This window comes from Emydura macquarii, unplaced genomic scaffold (genome assembly GCF_026122565.2).
Source record: "Emydura macquarii macquarii isolate MOO-44397 ecotype Brisbane River unplaced genomic scaffold, CSIRO-AGI_Emac_v2 contig_3235, whole genome shotgun sequence".
Taxonomy (NCBI): domain Eukaryota; kingdom Metazoa; phylum Chordata; order Testudines; family Chelidae; genus Emydura; species Emydura macquarii.
Window position 1 is genome coordinate 557515 of NW_027133372.1, and position 25580 is coordinate 583094.

Here is a 25580-nt window from a genome sequence, read left to right on the forward strand (position 1 = left end):
AAGGGGAAACGCAGAGTCAGCCCCTCAACACTTGTTCCCTAGGGCTCACTCCCAGCTCCCCTGCCCGGGCGGAATCCGTGCCCCTCACACACTTGTTGCCCAGGCCTCCTGCTGCCCCCCCCCCCCTGCACACTCACTCTCGCTCCCAGGGACTCACACTCTAGCCCCCTTTGCACACTCGTTTCCTGGCACTCACACGCTAGCCCCCTTTGCACACTCGTTTCCTGACACACACGCTAGCCCCCTTTGCACACTCGTTTCCTGGCACTCACACGCTAGCCCCCTTTGCACACTCGTTTTCTGACACACACGCTAGCCCCCTTTGCACACTCGTTTCCTGACACTCACACGCTAGCCCCCTTTGCACACTCGTCCAATTAGGGCTCCCACACACTTCCAGCCCCGCACTGCCCAGGACTCGCAGCTCTTGCTCTCTGGCAACGGCAGACCGGCCCCGCCCCGTCCCCAGCTCCGGGCGCTGCACACTGGGCATGCCCCAGCTCCCTTTCCATATAAAGCCCGGCTGCCTTAATCCTACTGCCTGGCTATTCCCGGCTCGCTTCGGCTGCTTCTTTTCTGCCCGCCACCAGCCAGACGCCACCGCTCGGGAGCCGCTGCTGTCCGGGGGTAGGTGGGAGCTTCTGGCCCCACGCCGCGCCGCGCCATCTGTGGGCCCCGGTACGGGGACGGGGCTGGGGCTGGGGGAGGTTGCGGCTCCGACCCAGCAACATCCTGGCACCGGGCCGCCCCCAGCGCAGCCTGTTGCACGAGGGGGGAGGCCGGGCGAGCGGACGGGGGCGCTCCCAGCCCGTGGCGGGAGATCGAGGCGCCGGGGCGATGCTGGCCCCGGCCCTGCCCGGACACCGAGGGGCCCCGGCCCCGCCGGCGGCAGGTGCAGGGCAGGGTCCGGCCGTGGCCTTCGGGAGCAGAGAACCTGGGGACTTGCGGGCCGCCAGTTCCGCAGAGCCGGGCGGGGAACGTAGCTAACGTGGTTCCCCAGCTTCCCCCTCCCCGAGTCCCGCAGCATCCCCGGGGCCCGCCCGCGTCCCGCTCCCGCAGCATCCCCGGAGCGCAGCTGCTGGGCGCCATAGAGGGTGTCTCCAGGCCCCTGATCCCTGGGGAGAACGAGGAGCACGGCTTGGGCAGAGCCGCTGGGCCGATCCCCGGTTGGGACTGACATTCTGACAGGCCAGGCCGTTTGGAGGCGGCTGTTCTCCCTGTGCTGTCTTTGTGCCTCTCCCATGAGCCAGGTGCATGGCTGACCTTGATCAGCCTGGATTTCAGTGGTGCCTCGCTGGCCGACACCAACGGGGGGGATCGGGCCCTTGCCCATGGGGGGGTCTCTGGCATTGAGAAACTGTGCGTGTTGTTTGTCTTTCCTTGGCATTAGAGCTGCGCAGAAGGGGAGATTGAATCAACCTGGAGACATCAGAGTGGGGCAGAGGTTAGGGCCAAGTCCTGCCCCGATTCTGCCATGAGCTCCAGGCTGACAGATCACTTCCGCCCCCCGTTCCCCGAGCTCTACCCATGAAGAGTAGATTGCTGCAACACCCGGCACCTCTCAGCTCTGCACACCTATGTGGCTGCTCTGGGATCGCTGAGTTGCCCCCCTCCCCCCATCTCCCTTTGCTTCTGGGCCATTAGATGTAAATGCATCTGCGATCCCAAGGGGCAGCCCCAGAATGAAGGGTGACCCCAACTGACCGGGGTATGCACCCATGAGGGATTTGCTGGGGGAGCCCAGAGTGGGGCTGGATGGAAAACAAGTCCTTGCAGCCGCTCAGCACTTTGGTTTAAGGCAAGGAGAGTAATGACAATGTTACCCAGATGCTGCAAGCAGCAGCCTCCCCATTCCAGGAAGCTCCCACAAAAGTGTCAACGTTGAAAGTGTCCTCTGATGTAGCAACCCGTGATATGACTGGCCCAGGCCATGCCTCTCAGAGCTGCTGCCTGCAGACCCAGCTGCACTGGCTACCCTGGGAGTGGCTCACACTGCTTAGAGCTATTGTCTCAGGCTCTGTGCAGACTCAGGCAATTGCTGATGTGTTACTTACCCCCCCCCCCCCCCAGGTCACGTTTTAGTCTTTCTTCTTATCCACAGCACCCGGAGAGTTCTCTTTTTAAATGAATGTTGGGATACTGGGGAATGATTGAGGTCTGTCTGTCATAACACCCCCCCTCCCACCCCCGTGCTCCTGGCTCTGTGTTCCCCCATAGGGTGCGCTCGTGTCCCTGGGAAACACTGTCTTAAAATATAATGCTTAAGCACTATCCCTTCTGTCTGAATTTGGGAAATCTTTATAACCCTAAAGGACGAGGGAATCCCAGCCAGTTCTTCATAGCCCTTGGCATCAGGGTTTGTGATGATTTTTTTTTTAAGACAAGGAGCTTGTTTTGAAATCAAGGTTGTGATTTCTCAACCTGCCTGATTGTCTTTAGCTGCCCAGCTCCCACTGACGCTCTCAGAAGTTACCCCCAGGTTGGCTTGGAACATCTCCAGTTCTCGTTCTAAATTGGGTGCTCTTTAAACTAAGGTATTGACACCACTTTGACCCCGCCCCGGGCACATTGTCTTTCCAGAACAAACAAAATGTTTTTTTTCTAGGTCAATGTGTTTGCTTGTACGACCGTAGCACTGGTGTACTCTGACTGAGAGCAGGACCCCGTTGCGCCGGGTGCTGCACAGACGTAGAGTCACTGACAATGTGGGGGGCCTCGTCTGACTGGGCACCGCACAGACACAAAATGGGAGACAGTCCCTGTCCTGAAGTGCTTACAATCAAAACAGACACACGATCGTTATCCCCCAGTTGCAGAGGGGGAAACTGAGGGACAGCCCTTCAGGGGCTTGCCCAAGGTCATGCAGGGAGGCAGTGACAGAACTGGGCATTGAAGTCCTAACCTTTTCAGCACAAAACTGTCCTTCCCCGCTGGACTAATGTGTCTTGTTTCCTATAAACTCCAGTTCTCACCGTTTGAGGTGAGAGAAATTTGGCATCTCTGCCCTCCTGCTTCCTTGCACCACAAATGGTGCAGCATGGAGAAGCTGGCAGGGAAAGGGACTCTAGACAAAGGGGAAAAGAGATGGCACCGTGTGTCATTGTCCCAGCGCAGGGTGAACACAGATCAGGGGCCTGCACACTCACTCCCCAGGAGGCATCCGTGATATGGGAGTGGGTTGGTTTGTTTGTAACATGGGGAGTGAGAGCATCAGCTGCTGCAAGTGGGCATGGACTCAAGAGGAGAGATGCTGACTTTTACGCCAGCTGGGAATCCGGCTCCATTGACTCTGCTGGGCTGATCGTTGATTTGCACCAGACCATCACTGGCGCATGGGGCTGGACAGAGATCAAGGCTGCCCAGGACTCTGCTGTTGGGGAGAGCCCCGTGTGGCTTTGTGGGCATGGCAAGCTGTGCCAGGGGCTGCCCAAGTGTCGCTGAATCGGGCCCCTGTTCAGCGGGGGAGGGTACAATCCGCCCTGGATGGGACGTTGATGGCCCCTTGTGGTCCACTTATGGGTGGCACCCGCTCTTGCTTGGCTGGCAGGGGCCTCATGGCACTTGGCATAGGAGTGATCGCAACCGAGGGCAAGGCACACATTGGGGCTGAGGGACAGAGATCTGTCTTCTGACGGGGATTCTCCGGAAGCTCGGCAGCCCCTGTCCAGTGCCCGTCCTGCCTGTGCAGCTAGAGGGTGGCGGGGCTGGAGGGGGAACCCAATGCTGCGTGTTGGAGGGATCCTTCAGGTTCCAGGCCCTGCCTCTTACTCGGCTGTTGTTAAGCCAGGAGGCCGGGGGTTGAATCCAGGGCATGCTATTCCAGCTCAGGGGTTCTCCCTCGCCCTGAGGGCAGTCCTGGCTTCCGGTGCGCTCCCCCCCACAGCCCCAGCCTCTCACAGGCCCCACAGAGTAGGGATGTGGGACGTAAGGCCCTGCTAGGAACACAGCGTCCATCTAGCCGGGAACCTGTCCGTCCGCATCTCGTCCTCCTTGCTGCGGTGGCTGGCTTCACAGGCACCATAGAGGAGAGCAGCAGCGCCTCTCTCCCCCTGCCACCCCAGAGCCTCTCCTGTCTAGTGCCACCCTGGCAGGGGCTGTCTGCCCTTATCCTCCCAGTCCCTCTCTGTCCTGTCCTGCCCTCAGTGTCTCCTTAGCCCCTTGCTGAGGAGGGGCTGTTTCTGCCTCTCATTTAATTTCACTTAATCCATTTTTCATCCTTTTCCCTGGTGATTGTTTTCTCGGGACGGGAGCAAGGGACTAAGACAGACGGAGGGAGGGGGCCCCAATAACGAGATTCCCAACCTCCCCTGGGCTGAAACACATGCCCCTTTTAATCCCATTGGGGAAAAGGGGTCACCTCAGGCACCTTATGTCCCCGTGGGAAGGTCAGGCCATGTCGTCAGCCCTTTACCTGTGAGGGGTGCGATTGAGCATGACAGGGATCTTTCACGGGGTGCTGTGGTGCAGCCATCTCTGGGGTGGAGCCTGGCCGCTGTGTATTTAGGGAATTCCTCACCCTGTGCTGAGCTGCAGCTGTCTCTGGGGTGGGGCCAAGGGCTGATTAACACCCCAAAGTGACACCGCACACCTATGCAGGAGAGGCAATCATAGAAGTTTCAAAGAATCAAAGCATGATCAACCCCAGCTAAACCATCCTAGCCAGGGCTTTGTCAAGCCGTACCTTAAAAAGCTCTAAGGATGAAGATTCCACCACCTCCCTAGGTAACCCATTCCAGTGCTTCACCACCCTCCTAGGGGAAGTTTTTTCCTAATATCCAACCTAGACCTCCCCCACTGCAACTTGAGACCATTGCTCCTTGTTCTGTCATCTGCCACCACTGAGAACAGCCTAGCTCCATCCTCCCTGGAACCCACTTTCAGGTAGTTAAAGACTGCTATCAAATCCCCCCCTACCCTCCCTACACACTTCTCTTCTGCAGACTAAACAAGCCTAGTTCCCTCAATTTCTTCTCATAAATCTTGTGCTCCAGCCCCCCCATCATTTTTGTTGCCCTCTGCTGGACTCTCTCCAATTTGTCCACATTTTTTTTTTGTAGTGGGGGGCCCAAAACTGGACACAATACTCCAAATGCGGCCTCACCGGTGCCAAATAGAGGGGAATAATCACTTCCCTCCATCTGCTGGCAATGCTCCTACTAATGCAGCCCAATGTGCTGTTGGCTTTCGGGGTAACCAGGGCACACTGCTGACACTGTTGGGGCAGCAATGGGGTGAGACCATCGGGGACTGATTCTGTGGGGGAAACAAGGAGGCAGAATGGAATAGCTCCAGGATGCTTCAACTCATGTCCAAAGGGGATCTTTGACTCCAAGGGGACAGGGCTGCAGTATAGGTCTAAAAGGCAGCAGCTCATGGCACGGCGCCCCCCAGTGCTGCACTGGGAGGTTGGGGGGCTGGCACTGCCTGCCAGATGAGAGCCACTCTTAGTGAGCCCACTGCCCTGCTCTCTGCAGCAGAGCATAGCACCCCCACAGTGTGCCGGCTCCAGCCCAAAGGCCCTTGGGGTGGTGCCTGGTGGTGAAGGGCAGAAACAGGAGGGACAGGCAGAGAAGAGCCCCCACAAAGACCGGTCAGTAGGCTCAGGAGCTGCACAGCAGAGCTCATCCGACCCTCACCAGCAGGGGCAGGAGGGGGAGAAGCTTGCCCTGGAATTGCTTTGCTGGGGAGGGCTCAGGACTCCTGGGTTCTATTCCCAGCTCAGGAAGGGAGGGAAGATCCTGCCTTGCCAGCTGGGTGGGACACCAGCCTCGGGATCCTGGGGTTTGGGGGGGCTCTGGTTCCTCAGCAGCCTTCCAGGGGCAGGAAGCTCTGAGCCAGTGGGGCAGGGAGAGGGGCCCTGCAGCCCCTGCTGAGCCAGCACTAGGGGTTTGGGGGATTAGCTTAATCCGACTCTGCCCGCAAAGCTGGGAATGTCACAGCTCAGTGGCTATGAGGAACTGCCCAGCGAGCAGCTAGGGCACGACCCAGAGCCCACCTGGGACATGGGCCCAGACAGGACAGGGGCTCCCTGGCCAAACCCCGCCTCCATCACTGACCCTGACAGCAGGGGCAGCTCAGCCAAAGCACCTGAGTGCCACCAAGCTCAGAGCTCTGCCAGTGGCCCTCCAAGGCAAGCCGTGGCCTCTGCTATCCCAGCCCTGATATTCAGCAGTGGGGCACAGGGGCCTGACACTGGAACTGTCCCAGCTCTGTGGGTGTGAGTTGCAGTGGCAGCCCATAGGCTTGCCTTTACTACATTCACCACCTTACTTTTTATTCTAGACAGCTGAAATGCAAAAACCCGACAGGCCTGCATTCTGTAAAACAGTAGGTGAAGCATAAATTAGCGTTCAGTGTAGTTAAGTAGATGGTAACCCTTGGCGCAGATTAACGGTTCCCTTTATATTTTAGGAACTAAGCATAGCGTGTTTCAGGGTAGCAGTTAGATTGTTGGAAAGTGGTAAGACTAATATAATCATGAGCTGAAGTGGTAGTTACATGTATCCATATACTAATCTATATTTTAAAAAAAAGGACTTCTTAACGTTAGTAGAATGAAGAACTACAAATAAGGAAAAGGGGGGGAAAAGCCACTACGGACTATGTATTAAATGTAGTGGCATTGTTATACTTTATAAAATAAACAGCAGGATCTGTTATCTTCACTCCCTTAAACAGCCGAGGCTGGCACCTTTCTCCATCACTCCCTGATCCCACATACACACATCACTCATTCATCTAGTCACACACTAATCTCTTAATATTTACTTAAAACTTGTAGCCGGAGGACGCAAGTGTGCTTCAGAGACAATAACATTTCTTTTTATCTAAAACATTCACTACTGTTACAAAACACCATCATTTAACACTGAATCTTTCTGTTTCAGAACATTTGCTGACATTACTTTAAACAGTGATCTTAAAACACGTGTTCTTCAGCAATAGCAACAGTCTCACAGGATGTTCTTTGGTAACTTTACAAACAGGATAATCAATGACCAGATGTTAGTTCAGACAAGCAGATGGTGATTTCAGACAAACTTATCATCAGTGGTGAACAGATCCCACCCTACATTTCCAAAATGCAAAGCCTCACAGAAACTGGTGTGGTGGTTTGTCACGTACCAAAAGAATAAGGGTATTTCACATAGACTCAAGCTTTGGGCCTACAGCATCAGCATAACATGTTAACAAAGTTGCATCCCAGCCTGTGGGCAGGGAGGGAAAGAGATGTAGCCCTTGGAAGGGGCCAGAATGATGGCCACAGGTGATGAGGAGGAAGATAATGGCTAACATGTCAGGTCGGCCTGCTAGGACTGATGTGATTATATGGATGTGCAGGTGTCCGTTCTGCAATCTCTCTATCTATCTCCCTGAGTTAGTGTTTGTGATTGTGCTCAATGTGTTAATAAACTGTTTAAAAATAGAGCAGAATTCTAGTGTAAGTGTTGCACGTGTGCACATGGGTGGTCCCAACTATATGGTAAATTTTAATAATATTGGGCCTGATCTGGGAACAAAAACCTGTCAATGCTCAAAGTGATTACCTGAGAAATCCCAGTATTCAATATAATTAACAAATAATCAATAGATTAGGCTACCCGGTGAACGCTGGAGGAGGGGTGAGCAGTGCGTGCAGATGGCCCCCCTGAGAGTGGGCGATGAGGTGACAGGCTGCACTCCATTGCCCACAGAAATCTGCAACTGATGCCTTTCTTTTTCCCCCCTTCCCGTTGCAGCCTCTTTACTGGCAGAATGGTGAGTTTGTCCTGTTCCTCTTTCCCGTCAAGGCCCTTGCATTGCCCCATCTCACCACCAACCACTTCTGGGCCCTCTAGTTCTGCGTGGGAGCCAGTGTCCTGGGCCCCAGGAGCTTAGCAGAGGGATTTTGATGCAGGGAGGCAGTGAACTGAGGCGGGGGGGGGGAGGGGGAAGGAGAAGGGTTCAGCTGGTGTGGAAGGGAGGTGAGGGGCAGACCCTGCTGTACTGGTGCTAATGAAAGGGAAAGAGGTGTCTGATTCCCTCAGACATGGGGAGACTACTGCAAATCACCATAACAGCCTGGTAGTCTTCTAGCAATAGTGCGGCCAGGGCACTGCTGTGGGGAAGCTTGCAGCACCAGGGCCCTGGCTGGGCGCTGCTGCAGAGAAGCTCTCAGCACTGGAGCCCCAGCTGTGCTGTGCCATGCCAGAGCACTAGCCCATGCACTGTGGTGGAGAAGGAGGGGAGAAGTGTGTCCCAGCAGGAGGCAGAAATCTCTCCCCCTTCTCCCTACTTCTGCTGCTACCCCCCCAGCACACTGAGCCAGGCAGACTGATCTATTTACAGCCTTGTTCCTCAAGCTGCTTAGCTCCGGCCCCACGTGACCTCCCCCCTTTGGGGAGGAGAAGAGATGCTTTGTTTGGAGACCAGCCCCCACCCTGGCCTCTGCTGTCCCTGGACAGCTGGCACCTGCCTCACCCCCCATGTGGGGTTTTACCCCTATGTCGCCCCTCCTCCCCTCCCCCCAGGATCTGCGCCCCGGGGCACTAGCGCCAGGATTCGCACTCTCAGCCCTGCCCCCACCCCCAAGCGGGATCCATGCTCCGGGGCGCTAGCATCAGGATTTGCACTCCCAGCCCCATCTCGGTTGCAGCTATCGCTGGATCAGATCAACGTGGATCAGCCCCTGATTCTGAAGGAACTGGACTGGGCTGAGCAGGGGCCCCTGCCATCACTCAGCCCCCCGTGTCCATCCTGGCGCCAGGACGTGTCTCTGGACTGCAAGTTCTCTCCGGAGGACACCCAGGCGCATGCCTGGACCACCTACTATTATGACCTGCTGCAATGCACCCTGCAGCAGGAGGGCCTGCCGGAGACAGTCGACCGCACCAAGGAGCCCAGAACAGGTGCGTGCTAGCCACCTCAGAGGTGCTGCCATAGTGCATGCTGGGGCCACAGAGCTGCCCTGCAGAGACCCCCCCTCTTGCGGCACCAACCCAGGGGGATCTGGGAGCACAGCATCCCCCAGTGCTGGGTTGGGAGGTGTGGGACAGCTGAAGTATGGAGGGTAGCTGCATGGCACCCCTTAGCACCAGGTAAGTGGTTAATTGCTCCCCTCTGTCTCTTAGGCTGCAGCTCGGCAGATATAGCCATCTGCATCTTGGGATCCCCGACCTCGTACCTGTCTGTGCTGCTGGAGGGCAGCTCCCAGTGCCCAGGTGAGTCCCACATCCTGCAGCCCTGCCCTGCCCGTGTGCTGTGAGTTTCCCCCTTCCCCCCAGATCAAGGCCTGGGTGGGAATTGAGTGCCCCATTTGCTCTGAGTACCTGGGCTGACGACCCCGGGAACAACGCAGGGGACTATAATAAAACATAGAACATGACAGTGTTCTCTCAGAAACCCAAAATCATAGACTCGTAGAAGGGTAGGACTGGAAGGAACCTGAATAGGTCGTCGAGTCTGGTCCCCTGCACCCTAGGCAGAGCTGTGTAATAGTTAGATCATCCCTGACACGTGTTGTCTGACCTGTTCTTAAAAACCTCCAATGATGGAGATTCCATAACCACCGTAGGCAATTTGTTCCAGTGCTTAACTACCCTGACAGTTAGGAAGCTTTTCCTAATTCCCCTTGCTGCAATTTTAGCCCATTGCTTCTTGTCCTATCTTCAGAGGCTAAAGAGAAGAAGTTTTCACCCTCCTCCTTGTACCAACCTTTTCTGTACTTGAAAATGTCAGAGTTCAGCTCAAGTTCCAGCATCACATCCTGACCGCCATCCCCTGATCCTAACTCTGCCCCTCATGCCTGCCTGCCAGCCCCGATCTTCATTGGGAGCAGAGTCGAGGTTTGGGGACAGTCAAACAGTGACTACGGTTTGGTCTTCACTGCAGAGTTTGCCTGACGTAAGGCAGCGTAGGTTGATTCAGTGTACACACTACAGCTTTGGTCCTGCTGACGTAAATGACCTAGTACACTGGCATAATAACAGCACCTCCACAAGAGGCGTGGGGCTTGTGTGTCTGGTTATTTACATCCGCTGCTGACTGTCGTTCTGGTCCATTTCACAGTTGGGTGCTGGAGCTGTGAATTTGACAAGAAAGCCAGGCCACTGGGAGCCAGGATCTTCTGGAAGGACGCAGTGGACAGCCAGGCTCTCGCTGGAGCCCCCCACCCACCTTGGCATTCTTGTCAATTTCACAGCTCCAGGACTGAGCTGTGAAATTGACAAGAATGACAGAAGGTGGGAGCAGGGAGCCGAGAGGGGCAGGGGGGCTTTCAGCTCCCCACGCTGTCCCTCTTAAATTCGTGGAAGTGCTCCTGGTGAGGACTCGTACCACCGACAGAAGTAGGGCAGTGTGGATATGAACCACTGCAGTAATTACTGGGGTGGCTGTAAGTCGACCTAACATAGGTTGACTTAAGTATGTAGTATAGACATGCCCTAAGGTTTTTATGAACTGACTTTTTGATGTGTTACTTAAACCTTCCAATTTCCTGACTTTCCAACTTTAAAATAATTGAACTATGATGTTCTAACAAAACCATTTAAATTAATTGGATCTATTTACTATCCAAATTCTCAGTTAACAACATTTTTTAATCTAGGAATTTCCTTATTTGGTTTACGAAAGGAAACAAAGGCTCCTCATTAGAGCTGTGTGAATAACAATTTTTTCCATTCATTAGCTGGTCTGGAAAACAAATCATTTCAGATCAACCTGAAATATTCAATGAACCAAAATGTTTAAAAAAGAAAAAAAATTAGGTTTGCGGTCGAATGCAACGTTCATTTGAGTTGTAACATTTTAAATAAAATAAAAGTACACTTCAAAGCGAAAAGTAATTTTGAATAAAAAAAAAAAATCAAACCATTTTGATTGTTTTGGAGTTTTGTGCGAGGGGGGGGGGAGGGATTTTTGACCAAAACAATTAGGTGAATTTAACACATCTGCAAAATGTCAACCTAAACTGTGTTTCTGGCTGAAAAAATTTGCAGTCGAAACATTTTGTCCCGTTCTACTCTTAAGCGTTACACATGCTGTTAGGACGCAGCAGTAAATAAACACCAACGTGTCTGGGGTAGTGCACTTAGGATAAATGCCAAAGGCAAAATATATGACCCTTTTCAATTGGGCATATAAAGCAGTATGTGGGTGTACATGCACACGTGGGTAGATTAGGATGCAAAAATCAGTTTAGAAAAAGGTCAGGGATGCAGTGTTTGTGAAGGGAGGAGTTCTAGGGAAATATACACAGGAGAGGTAGGCAAATAAATCAGGCAGAAAGTTTGCTGCTGAGGAACTTCTTGGCTTTGTTAGATGCTCTGTCCCTTACATGCAATTTGCAAACGGTGCAAGTGTCCTCAGAGCTCTGCCTGCCTCTGTGGAGTTTATCCCCTCAAGGGAGGAATCCTGACCCCAGTTTATAGACTCCGCAGGCCCAGAGAGCCTACACAGCTTATCAGGTCTGCAGGAGGAGTGCTGAATGTCAGGATCTCTCTGTCCAAATGGCACTGCTGAGTCAGCAAGAACCTATTCCAGGGGGTGCGTGTCAGTCAGTGACCACCGAACTCAGAGAGACATGTTCATCTGCCTGAGAAAATAGTCTCACTGGCTGCTCAGGTCAGCTCATTTAACCCCCCCCCATACTTCACTCCCCGATACTCCCTCCACACCCCATTAACTCAGTCTCTTGCCTTTCCCTGCATCTCCTGGTGGAGGGGGCAGGGAATGACCGGGGCAGATCTTTCCAAACATCCCTGGCTCCTCGCCCCAGACACACAGGGCAATCAGACAGGGCCAGGCTGAAGGGCTGCAAAGGGGTGACCTCAGCATAGGTGCCCGGTGTAGTGTCAAAATCTACTGACACCCCAGTGATCTGTCTGGTAAGGAGGGTTCCTAGCCTTGAGGGAGGGGGGGGGAGGGCTGCAGACAGCAACACGGCTGGATCAAGTCTTCTTCCCAGCTGTCAGATCGGCAGCTCTCCGGGAGACCCAGCCAAGAGCCCTGCCGCAGGTGGCGCTTGCCTATAAAGTTTGCCTGACACTTTCCATTCTAAGACCCTATTTTTAGTGGCTTCTGACTTTGCCCGATGTTAACCATTTGGGCTGAACTTCCCCGTGCTGGGGGGCTGCTGCAGACTGATTGCTGGAGGGAAATTTCAGCCCAAATGGTTTTAGCTGTTCCTGATAACAGGGAAAAACAAGTGGTTGGTGGATAAGGGTAGATGGGGAGGAGTCCCTGTGTGTGTGGGGGGGGGGAGGATAGGGGGGAACAGGTGCTGTGGGAGGTAGATAAGGGGAAGGAGAGGAGGGGGGGAGGGAAGACACAGTGTGGGGGGGAAGAGAGAGGAAGAGGAGCTGGTATGTGAATGGGTGGTTAAGGAAAAGGGAGGGACCGGTGTGTGTGTAGGATAGATAGAGGGAAGGGGGGGGCTTGGTGTATGGAGAGTGGGTGGGTGGGTGGGGGAGAGACTGGTGTGTGTGGGGGGGGGGGAGGAGCTGTGTGTGGGGGAGGAGCTGGCATGTGTGAGGGGGATGGGGGAGCAGGAGCAAGCATAACCTCGGCCTGGCCACCCCATCTCTCTGTGCCGGCTGAGGATTGTTGTGGTGCCCCTGCCCTGGCTCTGGCGCTGCTCTTGGGGCTGTCCCGGCCTCTCCTCTCAGCCATAACCTTGTCCTAGCAAGGTCTCTGGGCTGAAGGACTCCACCCTGGACCCCAGTGAAGGGCTGCCAGCAGTTGTTCCACATTCCTGGCGCTCGCCCACCCGGTCTCTCTCGCCTGGGTGCTAGGAACCGGAGCCGAGCGGCTCAGGTTTCCCTTTGGCCCGGGGATGACTCCTGCCTTTGTTAAAGCCGCTTACCCTTGGCGGTTGGCAGTAAGGAGGCAGTAAGGAAGCCGTGCCCCAGCTGGGAGCTCTGCGGGGAAATGCAATTAGCAGCTCAGCCCCATTAGTTATCGATAAGGAGAGCTCCAAGGTCCTTTGTGGGGAGGTGGGGGAAACCCGGCTGTCCAGGAGGCCCCTTTCTTGGTCCTGAAGTGCAGCCACCTCTGGGGTGTGGCAACAGATGAGCCAGCCCAGAGCAGGACAAGAGCCAGTGAGGAAGCCTAGATGTGACTACAGCTCTAGGTGCAATGAAGGGAGCTCAACTCCTGTGTGCCATATCGGAGGGCCACGAGGGGTTGAAAAGATCTTGGTTTGTGTCTCCTGTTTAAGATGGCACCCCCCCACCAGTGGGGGTTAGTACTGAGTGCGAGGGGAGTGTGCCTTCCCCCCCCCCCCCCCACACACTCCCTGCAGCACAGCACCCCCTAGCGCTGCATTGGGGTATTGGGGGCAGCAGTGAGTGCATGGGGAGAGCGCCCCTTACGGAGCCCCCAGGTACAAATCAGGCCGGACCCTTCCTAACTTGCCAGATGTGGGGGGTGGAGAGGATATCCCAGCAGAGGAAGGCCAGTTGATTGCTGTGTAAGTAGCTGATGAAGTAATGCTAACAGACTGTCCTCCTCTCTGCCCTCTGCCCCCGTCCCTTCCCCCTTCTCCGTCTCCCCTCTCTGCCCAGGTAACATGCTGCTGTGCCTGTCGCCCAGCTGGCTGGCCAAGGTGCCCTCGGAGCAGCACCCCGGTGAGTCGTCCCTGCTGGTCTCCAAGGCCGTCTCCTTCGAGCTGGGCGGGCGCACATGCCTGGACGAGTTCTCACCCCCGCGCCGCGTCGCCTACTTCATGGGCTGCTTCGGGCCGTGCAAGGAGCACGGGCAGTCGGCGGGGGAGCTGGCCCGCGACCTGGATTGCCCCACGGGAGGCTCGGGGGAGCTGGCCCGCCTGCTGGAGGACAAGCTGCTGACACGCCAGCTGCTGGACCAGCGAGCCCAAGTGGGGGTGCCACCCACGCTGGCCTTCACCTTCAAGCGGCTGCATCCGCTGCGGGAGGTCACCGCCGAGCGCTCTGTTCGCATGGTGGAGCTCAGCGGCAAGGAGGGCCAGGAGACCCTCATCCAGGAGGAGATCGATGCCTTCCTGCAGGGCCGTGCCATGGAGCCCTACAGCCAGGTGAGCCTGCCCGGGGGGTGGGGGCAGGGCCCAGCAGCCAGGTGAGTGGGGGGAGGGGAGCACAGCCAGAAGGGGGAGGTCTATGGGGGGTCCTTCAGCTGAGGGAGGGGACCCTGTGGGAGGGGAAGATCTATGGGGAGGGGAGAGAGGGGATCCTTCTGGATAGGGACAGGGATAGGAAGGGTCCCCCGTGGCAGGCGGTCCCTAGCGCTGCAGACACACTGGCTGCATCCGGTCAGCCACGCTGAGCAATGCGCTGTCCCCTGCAGGTGGTGGTGAAACCATCGGGCTGGCGCTGGAGTGGGGCCCATGCTGTGACCTTCCACGCCAAGGCGGAGCCGACTGCTGTGCTGCAGGCCGTGCTGGTGCTGCTGGAGAGCCTGGAGGAGGAGGAGAGCGCCCTGCTGGAGGCCTTCATCCCCACTGCCCGCTTCACCCAGCCTGGCTCCCCCGACGGCTCCTCCCCAAGTAAGGGACCCCCCCTGGCCAGAGAGGCTCAGGCCTCATCACCTTCCCCTGCAGCTACCACGATGCACTGAGCCCAGCCTGGCCCAGCCTTTGGAGATGGCACCATGGGGCAAGATCTGGCGGGGGAGAAACCAGGATGTAGCTGGTGTTAGCTTGGGAGATGGGGAGGGAAGGAGCGTCTGCCATAACTGGAATCCCACAATCCCCTGGGGTAGCAGGGGGTGGCTGCCACTGCCATCTTGCCCTTGGGGCAGAAGGGGGCTGCTGTCATATTGGAATCCCTTGGGGCAGTGGGAGATAGCTGCCGTATGTCTCTTGAGACCAACGGGGTGGCGGCCTTACCAGAATCTCAGAATCCCTCAGGACAGAGGGCATCGCTTTGAGCAGCTGATTTGCATGAATCCCGATGCCATTTCTTTCTCTGCCCCCCTTGCTGCTGCTTTCCATCTTCTTCCGCTCCCCTTCTCTGCTCTTCTCCATTCCTCCACCCTTCATTTGTTTCTCTTCTCTCCCCTCCATGCCTTCCCTTTGTTTTCTCCTCCCCATCTCTTTTTCTCTCCTCTCTCTATCCCTCCATTTCCTTCTCCACTTCTCTCTCTCTCCCCCATTTCTCCCGCTGTCTGTCTTCCTCTCCCCTCACCCCCTCTTTCCTTTCCTGCCCCTCTGACTCTTCCTCCCCACCTCGCCCCTCCCAGGCAGCACATCTCCGAGGCCTGACCTGGCGATCCGGATCTGCACTGTCGTCTGCAGATCCCGGGGTGACCAGCCTCTGCTGAGCAAGGTAATGGGGCAGCCGTGAATATGTGCCCCTCACCCGGCCCTGCCAGTGCAGCCGGCTGGGCTCCATGCTCCCCACTTACCTTCAGAATAGGGCAATGGCTGATATGGTGAGAAGCTGGTGATCACTCATGACTTGACCACAGACAACACAGCAGCAGCCCCATGTGTTAGCCAATGGGGTACGGGGCCTTTCCCCTCTAGGGGATGCCAGCTCTGATCCAGGCCAAAGGTGGGGGGACTGGCTGGCTGAGGAGGGCAGGGAATGGGGCATGGGGCCTTCCTCTCTAGGGGATCCTGGCTCCGATCCGGCTCAGTTGGGCAACTGGCTGGCTCAGGGTGATGGGTAAAGTTCTGTGGAACCTTTCATGACTAATTTGGTCCCCAAAATAATGTATTTAATATGATGGGCAAAAATCTCCTAATGGAAAAACCTCATCATCGTTGTCACTTGTGACCCATCAACCCAGGCCAGGTGGAGGTCAAAGGTCATGCGCTCACCTTTGCCCTCCCATCTGCAGCCTGTGCTGCTGGCCCTGGCCTGGATTTACTTTGTCTCATGCTCCCCTGTCGCTGCCCACCCTTGCATATGGTACATTCCATTTCCTGAGTGGGAGGAAAGAGCCTCAACCAATCAGGGCTCTTGGAATAGTGAGGCAAACCAAGGATCTGGTTGGCTAGCACCTAGCTTGTTCATTGGATGACATGATGGGCAGCTCCCACTGCATGTGGTGGGCGGGGGAGGTGCAGGGTTTTCATGGTACCGGGTTTTCTACCCCCTCTTCCCCAGGTGGTGTGCAGCGTGGGACGGGCCGATAAGCCCCTGAAGCACCAGGCCATGGTGCCCCAGAGTCTTGAGAGCAGCCTGCGGCAGCAGGGGATGACAGACGAGGCCCAGCTCGCGGCCATCCACGCCCAGGTCAAACACAAGGCTGAGGCCGCCATGACAGCCTTCCTGGAGATGGAGGCGGGGCTGTCAGTGGAGCAGCGGGGGGGTCGGCAGGCCCAGACTGATGTGATTGGTGAGCTGCCGTGTCAATCATTGCCATTTACTATTTAGTTATTCATCCAGCCATGGAGGATCCAGAGCAGGGGTCCCCAACAACCTCAGAGACCTTCTCCCACCCCCACAGGCCAAAAGAGCCCTCCGCTGCTCCACACGAAGGAACTGGCCAGGGCAGGCACTTGGCTCTAGTTCTTTGGCCTCGTGGTCTGTTAAAAGTTCAGGGTTCTGCTGCCCTTGGCAGGGCCAGGGAGGATGGCACTTCATGGGCAGGGATTCACTGTCCAGTTGGGACCTTCAGAAAGGCCCGTAGCCACCCGGGCATGTCCAGAGCAGAGGCCCATTTAGGCTGGCATCCTGCCTCCCACAGTACCCAAGACTCACCATGAAGCAGCTGGACAAAGAGCCCCCTAGTGGGTTGTTCTGGAATAACCCATCCTGTAATACTTTTTCAGGAGTTAGACTTTAGATTTTCCCTTTTAACATAACTCTGGATGTGGTATCCTCAGCTGGATAAAGGTCCAGGCCTCTCTCCAAAAATCCTGCTAAGCTTTGGGACTCAGTGAGATCCTGTAGCAATGAGTTCCACAGGGCAATTGAGAATAAGTATTTCCTTGGATCGGTTATGAATTTGCCACCTTTCAGGTTCTTCGACCTGTTCCTATATAATGAGAGAGGGGGAAAGAGAGGTTCCCTGGCCTGTCTTCTCTCCCCGTATATTTTCATAAGGTTTAAGGTTAGAAAGGATCCTAAACAGGGCTGTAGGGGATTTTCCATCACTGGGAGTTTTTAAATCAAGATTGGATGTTTTTCTGAAAGATCCTCTCTAGTTCAAATAGGAATTAACTCAGGGAAGTTCTGTGGCCTGTGTTGTACTGGAAGGTCAGACTAGATGATCACAGGGATCCCTTTTGAGCTTGGCATTTATAAAGTTGCTTGATCCAGAACCTCCTGCAATTCCCATGGGGGTCTCTGGTCAGGGGCTGGGAGAGTCTCTGAATTTGTGCCATGCTGTCCAGTCGGGCCTAGCTGATATTGCCTGGCTGTTCCCTTGACTTGGCTGTAATCATTGCAGGTGTGGATTTCCTCCTGACCTCGTTGGAGCAGATGCTGCAGCTGGTGGCCCTGGAGATGAATTCTCAGCTGTGCCTGGAGACCTGCGCGCTCTTCGAGTCCATGGGTCAGGCAGTGGGGGTGCCAGCAGGCGAGTCGTCGCGCCCCCTGGTGGAGACGATGTTGCGGCGTGCACAGTGCCACCTCATGGAGGGCAAGCATGTGCTGGTGATCGGGGCCGGAGGAGTCAGCAAAAAGTTCGTCTGGGAGGCTGCCAGGGCCTACGGGCTAAAAGTAAGATGCGGAAACTGGGCCCCATGCTGCCCAGCGCAGCCCCCTCCCCCTGCCACGGAGCGGGGTTGAGGGAGATGGCTCTCCGTGGCAATGAGTCTGACCCAACATGTCATGTCCTGCATTGGGGAAGATAGAGCCAATGGAGGAGGGTGGGATGCCCTCTCACATCCCAGGCGCAGGAGGAGTCCTCTCAGCCCCATCTCCCCACATCCCATAGGAGTGCTCCACACTGCCTCCCCCTGCATCCCAGCCACAAAGGGGCCCCCTCCTGCATCCCAGCTGGAGAGAAACCACACCCCAGCCTCTGCCTTGGGGTTGCCCCAGCATGGGGCAGGGCATGGGTGGAGGGAAAAGTGCTTCTCCCGGGTGAGCCGGGGTTTATCGTCCCGTCCGTGGTGACCTCTTGTCGGGGTGGGTGCTGGAGGTCTGGCACGGGGGCAATGTGGGGAGTGAGTGGGGACAGGATATCTGGGGCTCTGAGCTTCCCATGCCCAATGTGTGCAGCATCAAGTCCCTGGAAGGGACATAAGCTGAAGTATTAACCATGGTTACCTTTGTGCAGGTGGCTGCTCCAGCTCTATGCCCTAGGGCTACAGCTCAGACCTATATCTTTATTGAGGGTCTGGTAATGCATAGGAGGGGCACACCAGGGAGCCCCATAACAGATCCGGATTGGAAAATCCCCTTAACTCTGACCCCTGACTGTCCACCCACCATCAGATCCATTGCCGGCCTGGCCCACAGCCTCAGGTCACTGGCCAACTGGTGTCTCAACCCCTCTGCCCAGGAAGCTCTCAATTGTGAATCATCCCAGCGATTTAGGTGGCCTGCAACTCTCGCTGTCCCCCAATCTCCTCCCTTGACACCATTCCCTCTTGTGCTGTGGCTTTGAGGCCGCGTGGAGAGGTGGAACTGAATGTCAACTGGGGAAGGTGTTCTAGGGATGGGGCAATGATGGGTGTGGGAGAGGGGAGATGAGCGCTTGACCCCAGGCTGAGAGAACTGGGCCCCATCTCAGACACTGAACGGAGGCAAATACAGAGTCTGTGATCATTGCTGCAATCTGTATAATGGAAAGGTCTGTATCCCAGCCCAGTGCCACCCCATTATGGGAGCCAGGTGCAAGTGGCCTGGCTTATCTCCAGCCCCAGTGGAGGGGGGAAAAAGATGGGGCAATTCTATTCACAGCCCTGGACTGGCAGGGCATTCCTGGAAAAATAATCAGCAGTAAAATATTTAAGTGCTGCTATCTTTGGGCTCCAGAGTGGATGCTCCATGCGAGGGTAGTTAAATTTTCCTCGCCATCATCATTAGGCTCCCGAATTAACACATCCTAGCCTTGACATGATTAGATCCTGGAGTTAAAGATCTCATGAGGCCAGCTCACGGCTCTCTCAGGACCTCTTCACCTCCCCCCCACACCCAGACAAAACCCAAGTGAATTGGCTCTTCTCAGAAAGGTGCGAGAAGGGAATCCCTCTGCACAGCTCAGCATCCCAGCAGTTTTCTAGGCTGTGGGCACTCCTGTGTACTCCCTCTGCCCCGCCACACAACCCAACCCGATTGGCAGCAGCTCCAGGCTGGTTCTGTAGGGTTTGGCCCCCTGTGCCGGTCCCTTCCCAAAGCTCCTGCCCAGAACTGGAGGCAGCGGTGCTGGGCTTGTTCATGGAAAGCGTTGAACATGTGGATGGGATCCCCGCTCGCCCCCTAGCTTGGATGGAACGTCCCATCTCCTCTTGCCTTGGGGCCTAGGAGTGTCCCATGGGAGTGAGGGTGGCGTGAGTACATCATCTTGCCACATGAGGTCTATGAACACACCACCTCCTCCCCCCCCACCCCATGGGGCCGGGGCACAAGTGGACCATTCCATTTCCTCCCCCACCCCATGGGGCAGGCACACAAGTGGACCATTCCCTATGCCCCCACACTGGTTGGGTGTGAGTGGACCATTCCATCTTCTCCTCACCCCACCCCATGAGGCCTGGACACAAATGGACCGTTCCATTTCCCCCTCCACCTCTCGGGTGCGAGTGGACCATTTCATCTTCTCCACCCCCACTGAATGGGGCCTGGACAGGAGTGGACCATTCCATTTCCTCCCCTCTACCCTGTGGGACCTGGGCAGAGTGGACCATTCCATATCCTTCCTTCCCCCCATCCCATGGGGCCTGGGTGTGAATGGACCATTCTGTTTCTTCCCCCCACCTCATGGGGCCTGGGTGTGAGTGAAGTATTCCAGCTCCCTCCCTGGATGCACGTGGACCATTCCATCTCCTTCCCACACCCCTCAGGGGCACACATGGATTATCCCATCTCCTCCCTTCTTAGACATGTGTGGACTGTTTCTCCTTGTCCTGCCCCTCACTCATGGGGTCTGGATGCACATGGACCATTCCGTCTCCTCCCACTCCTGGGTTCTGGACACAAGTGGAACGCCCCATTTGCATCCCCCCTGTGGGATGTGGATCTGTCCTCGTGGACAGTCCCATTTTTGCGGCGCCTGGGGGGGCATGGAGTCCATCCCGTCCCAGTCCTTAGTGACCCCTGTTTGGTCTTTCTCCCCCCTCTTTGCATCTCTCCTCCCACCCTCTCTGTGCCCCCCGCCCCTGCTCCAGATCCACCTGGTGGAGTCGGACCCCAACCACTTTGCCTCGCAGCTGGTGCAGACCTTCATCCACTACGACACCACGGAGCACAAGCGGGACGAGGAGCACGCCCAGTGGCTGGTGGGGCTGGTGCGGGAGCGGGGCTTGCGCCTGGACGGCTGCCTCTCCTACTGGGACGACTGCATGGTGCTGACGGCCCTGGTGTGTGAGCAGCTTGGCCTGCGCTGCAGCCCGGTGGCCGCCATGCGGGTGGCCAAACAGAAGAGCCGCACCCATCAGCACCTGCTGCGCCGGCGCAAGGAAGCCCCGCTTGGCTGGGCCTCGGAGGCGCTCTACGCCGTGCCCTGCTGCCACCTGGAGAGCCACGCTGATGTGGAGCGGGCCGCCCGCTATCTCTCCTTCCCGGGTGTCATGAAGCTGGAGTACGGGGCGGGCGCCGTGGGGGTCAAGCTGGTGGAGGATGAGCAGCAGTGCCACCTGCACTTTGAGAAGATCTCCCGGGATTTGCGGCAGGATACGGATCACCCGGGCATCGGGCTGGGCTGGGGCAACACCATGCTGCTGATGGAGTACGTCGCTGGCACGGAGCACGACGTTGACATCGTGATCTATGACGGGCGCATGCTGGGCGCCTTCGTCTCTGACAACGGGCCCACCCGCGTGCCCCACTTCACCGAGACGGCAGCCAGCATGCCCACCTGTCTGGCGCCCGACCGCGAGGCCCAACTGGTGCGTGCTGCCTACCAGTGCTGCTTGGCCTGTGGCCTGACCGATGGCGTCTTCAATGTGGAGCTCAAGCTGACGGCGGCGGGGCCCAAGCTCATCGAGATCAACCCCCGCATGGGCGGTTTCTACCTGCGCGACTGGATCCAGGAGATCTACGGGGTGGATATCATGCTCGCCTCGGTCATGGTGGCCTGCGGGGTGCCCCCGCTGCTGCCCGCCCGCAGCCAGCCCCGCACCCACCTGGTGGGCGTCATGTGTGTGGTGTCGCAGCACCTGCAAGCCCTCAAGTCCACAGCCAACCTGGAGACGCTGCAGGCTCTGCACGAGCGCGGTGTTATCCGCCTCAACCTGCTGGAGGACAAGCTGGTCGCCCGTGAATACGAGGAGCCCTACTGCAATGTAGCCTGTGCCAGCCCCAGCCGCCGCGAGGCCTGCCTCAAGGTGCTGGGTGTCTGCCAGGTGCTGGGCATCGACTCACCCCACTACCCCGTCACCCACTTCCTCTCCCACTTCAAATAGCCCCCGGGGAGCCCCCGGGGAGGGGGCTGCCCCACTGCCTCTTTTCTGTTCCGTCCACTCCCCCCAGGGCCTGCTGGGCTGGAGCCCAGAACTGGGCTCAGATCCCCTGTTCCCCCTTCCTTGTGTGTCCCCACCAGCCGGGGCACCAGCGCTTGCATTATGTGGCTCTTCTGCATCCCAATGTTTTTTTTTCCCAACAGCTGCCCGCTTCCCCCCCAGGAGGGAGCTTAACAGCTCCTGGTGTCACCTCTGGTAGGAGCCGTGCCCATACCAGCCACTGTGTTTGACGCAGAATTGCACCCGTGTGGGGTCTGTCCTCCTCTCCCTGGGGGGCTCCCCTAGTTGCCCTGTCCTCTCCCTGGGGGGATCCCATCCTCCCTGCAGCTACCTCCCTGACCCCTTTTTCCCCCAGTTGGCTCCAACAACCCAGCCGTGCAGTCCCAGGAAGACCCTGTGGGTCGCTGACTTCCTGGGCAGGAGCTCAGCTGTGGAGTCTGTTCAGCTGCAGTGGGGAGGAGGGGAAGGGTTGGGGATGTGGAGCCTCCAGGAATGGAGACTTAAGGCTGCAAGTGGCCCTACAATAACAAACCACCATATGCATGTTCCCTGCTCCCCCCTCATGCTCATCAGCAATCCTACCTTAGCAACCCACCATATGCAACTCCCCCATGCTCATCAGCAACCCTACAGTAACAACCCACTGTACCCATGTTCCCTACTCCCCCTCCTGCTCCTCAGCAATCCTATCTTAGCAAATCACCGAATGCAACTCCCCCCCATGCTTGTCAGCAACCCAACAATAACAAACCCCCAAATGCAAATCCCCATTCCCGTCAGCAACCCTACAATAATAAACCCCCATACGCAAATCCCCATTCTCGTCGGCAACCCTACAATAACAAACAAATTGTGGGCCAAGTCCTAGCACTGACCCTGCAATAACACACGCCTTATGCAAACTCTTCAGCAGGAAACCTACAAACTGACTGAAGCTGCAGCCCCAGCGCTTGAACAGCCTGCACTGACGAGGGACCCTGGCCATGCTAAAGAGCAATAACAGGGCACCAGAGCAACCCTACACTAACTAACCAGCAGGCCTGGCCCCAGGCAGGACCAAGCCCTTACAATAACAAAGCAAAGGACAACCCCCAGCAGATTTGAGGGTTGTTGAGGCACAGCCCCAGCACCTCTGAGTGACCCTACAATAACAACCAGTGTGCATAGCCCTTAGCATCCCTAAATGACCCTATATTAAGCAAATCAGTGCCCTGAGAGACCCTAAATAATAACAAATCAGTGCACATAGCCCTAGTGTCCCTGAATAATCCTACAGTAACAAACCAGTGCATAGCAGTCAGAGAGACCCTTCAATATCAACAAATCAGCATGCACAGGCCCAGCCCCCCACCCCCAGTGTGACTACAATAACAAACCAGTGTGTGCAATGCCCTAGGAGACCCTACAATAATGTCAAACCAGAAAGCACAACTGCTAGCATTCCTAAATGACCCTATAATAAACAAACCAGCGTGCAGTGCCCTGAGAGACCCTACAATAACATACCAGTGTGCATAGCCCTAGTGTCCCCAAGTGACCCTCCAGTAACAAACCAGTGCATGGCAGCCAGAGAGACCCTTCCATAATAACAAATCAGCGTGCACAGCCCCCGTGTCCCTACAATAACAAACTAGCAAAGTAGAAGGAAGCAAGAGTCAGGTCTAGATTGGAAGCTGGGTCGGGTTCTCTGCCTCTTTAAGAGCTCATGGGTTCTTGCTGCTTCCTCTCTGACTGGTGCCATTGCTTTCACAGCAAGAGATTGTGAGGTCACTGGTGGGGATGATGACATCATCAGCGAGGGGAGGAGCATCTGGAAACCTATGATGTCTTAACAGGGCAGAGGCCCTGAACCAGGGCAGAGGGAGGTGGGTGGGGGACGGGAAGTGATGTTGCCATGCTGCCTGTATCCATGGCGTCCCATGCCAGGGGACCCAAAGACAGCGGCATTAGCAAGCCTGTCCCTGTCAGCATGGGCTGGAGTCCCTCGTGACACTCCCCACCTATGTGTCCTTCTGCCGCCTCTGTAACCGGCAGCAGATGGACAAAGTAGTCCCGCCTCAATAAAACGCCATGTGCAAACATGCAGGTCCCCGAGGCATTATTGGCACCGTGAGCCGCAGCAGGGCAGGAAGAAGATCCAGCCGCCAAGGAAGAGCAGGAGGCAGAGGGAGCCAGTGACCTGCAGAGAAATGAGGAGGCATTGCCAGCTACCGACCTGTGCCCCTCCTGTCTGCAGGGGCCATCTCCAGCAACTCCCCCTGTGCCGCAGGAGCCACAGCACCGGTCCCCTGGGGCTGCCTGAGCCCCAGCTGCCTCCATTCCAGAGTCTGTCCCTCCTGGGGGGTCAACTGGAGGAGCAGTGGCAGAGAAGACGACGACGATAGCCAGCCACCAGTGCAGCACTGCCAAGAGAGCTCCCCCCAGTCTTCCCCCCCCCCCCCATGCTGAGGTCACCTCCCTAGACTTCTCTGTGGCCCTGCCTTTTCCAGCAGCTTCTAGGGTTGCACAGTGTCCTCATAGAGCCTGGGCATCTCCTCCCAGCTCAGCACGCCTCTCAGAGCCCCCTCCAGAACGGTGGGGCAGCCTGGGGGTGCCCCAGTTCCATTTGGGACAATGGACACCTTGTACCTTGGGATCACAGGCTCCTTCCCTGCCCCCAGGCTTGCCCAGTTCCCCTGTGGGAGGCCAAGACCCTGGCACTTCAGGCACAAACAGCATTTAGGGCTAGGGGAGCATCGGCCCGTCCAGCCCCTCGCCCCCCACCCTGCTGTTCCCCAGAGGGGCCTGAGCCAGGGCCTTGGGATTCAGACTCAGCTGCCTAAAGCGCTGGGGTTCTGACCCAGCTCGGAGTGAAGGAATTACTGTGCCAGATCAGACCCGTGGGCTTATCCAGCCCAATATCCTGGCTCTGATGGGGGCTGGGTTGGAGGACAGTGCAAAGCCCCATAGTGGAGAACTGGGCTCTTCTCTCGACACCCTGCCAAGCAGAGGCCCTGGTACTAGTTCCTGCCCGGGGAGCTGCTGCCAGCTCTGATGCCCTTCTGCCCAGTGCTTGGGTGGTACCCGAGCCTCACACCTGTGTGCTTCCTGGCCAGGAGGCCTGCTCAGGCCAGCAGGTGGCATTGCCCAAACCCCGTTGGTCTTCACCAGCCACTGGCAGAGACCCCAAGTCATGTCAGCTCCAGCTCCATACTCAGGCATAGCCAGGGTTCCCCTGGGATGCCCTTCACTTCCCAGGGGCAGCTCTCTGGCTATGGGATCTGCAATACCAGTTTCAGCTTGGCAGCCCCTACAAACAGGATGGAAGCGGAGGTGTGGGTATGCAGGACGGGGTGGGGGAATCCCAATCTGACCAAAGCCCTCCTTGAATCATTGCTGCCTGTCCCAGCCTGGACCCCCTGCACCTGCCTCCAGCCGTAGTGAGTGTTAAGGACAGGCTACAGAGACCATGTCACCTGGAGGGACAGCTCCTACCCAGCTGCTTCTAGTCCTGCCCAGCAGTGTGGGAGCCTGTGCTTTAAGAGCACTTCCCCCCCCCACGTACCAGCTGAGTGGCGACAGGAGCAAGGAGCTGCCAAGCCACCCCCCTTCCCAACTGTGGGGAGCGCCTGCCTCCTTGAGGGCACCCCCCACCCCTGCAGCGCAGTGGTCCTAAGGGGCAAGCATGGGCAGAGGAGGCTGCACAGCCAGAGCCCAGCTCAGCTCAGAGCAGGTGTAACGGGCCTGTCACCGAGACCGGGCCAAGGCTTTGGAGCTGTGGGACACAGAGCCTCCCTAACTCCATGTGGTGAGAGGCAGCAGGGGAGACTGATACCTGACTTGTCGTGGTGGATTAATCCCTCCCCATCCCATCTCAGTTTCTTTTCTGCTGCTGAACCAGCATGGCCCTAGGGGGCGCTGTGCTTCAGGGAGCAGGGTGGAGGCTCAGGCGGGGACGCTGTCCCCATCAGTCTGTGCTGACCCCAATGCCCCATAGTGGCACTGGGGGGGGGGGGGGGGAGTAGGGGGCGCTGTGCTGTGGGGAGCAGCACACAAATCCTTTTCTAAA

The 25580-nt window shown here is 56.8% G+C and overlaps 1 protein-coding gene across 2 annotated transcripts; it reads left to right on the top strand.

The window, feature by feature from the left end:
- Positions 1-556: 556 nt before the first annotated feature.
- Positions 557-25337, top strand: CARNS1 (carnosine synthase 1). 2 transcript variants are annotated; one of them, XM_067531981.1, is made up of 10 exons: positions 557-627; positions 7740-7758; positions 8636-8888; positions 9111-9200; positions 13542-14029; positions 14299-14497; positions 15193-15278; positions 16065-16296; positions 17353-17624; positions 20240-25337. In XM_067531981.1, exons 2-10 carry the CDS (start codon positions 7756-7758, stop codon positions 21473-21475), a joined length of 2859 nt encoding a protein of 952 aa, XP_067388082.1. In that variant the 5' UTR covers positions 557-627; positions 7740-7755; the 3' UTR covers positions 21476-25337. The 2 variants fall into 2 exon arrangements, with proteins under 2 accessions (XP_067388082.1, XP_067388083.1); XM_067531982.1 differs by having other exon boundaries at positions 560-627; positions 8619-8888.
- The last annotated feature ends 243 nt before the right edge of the window (positions 25338-25580 follow it).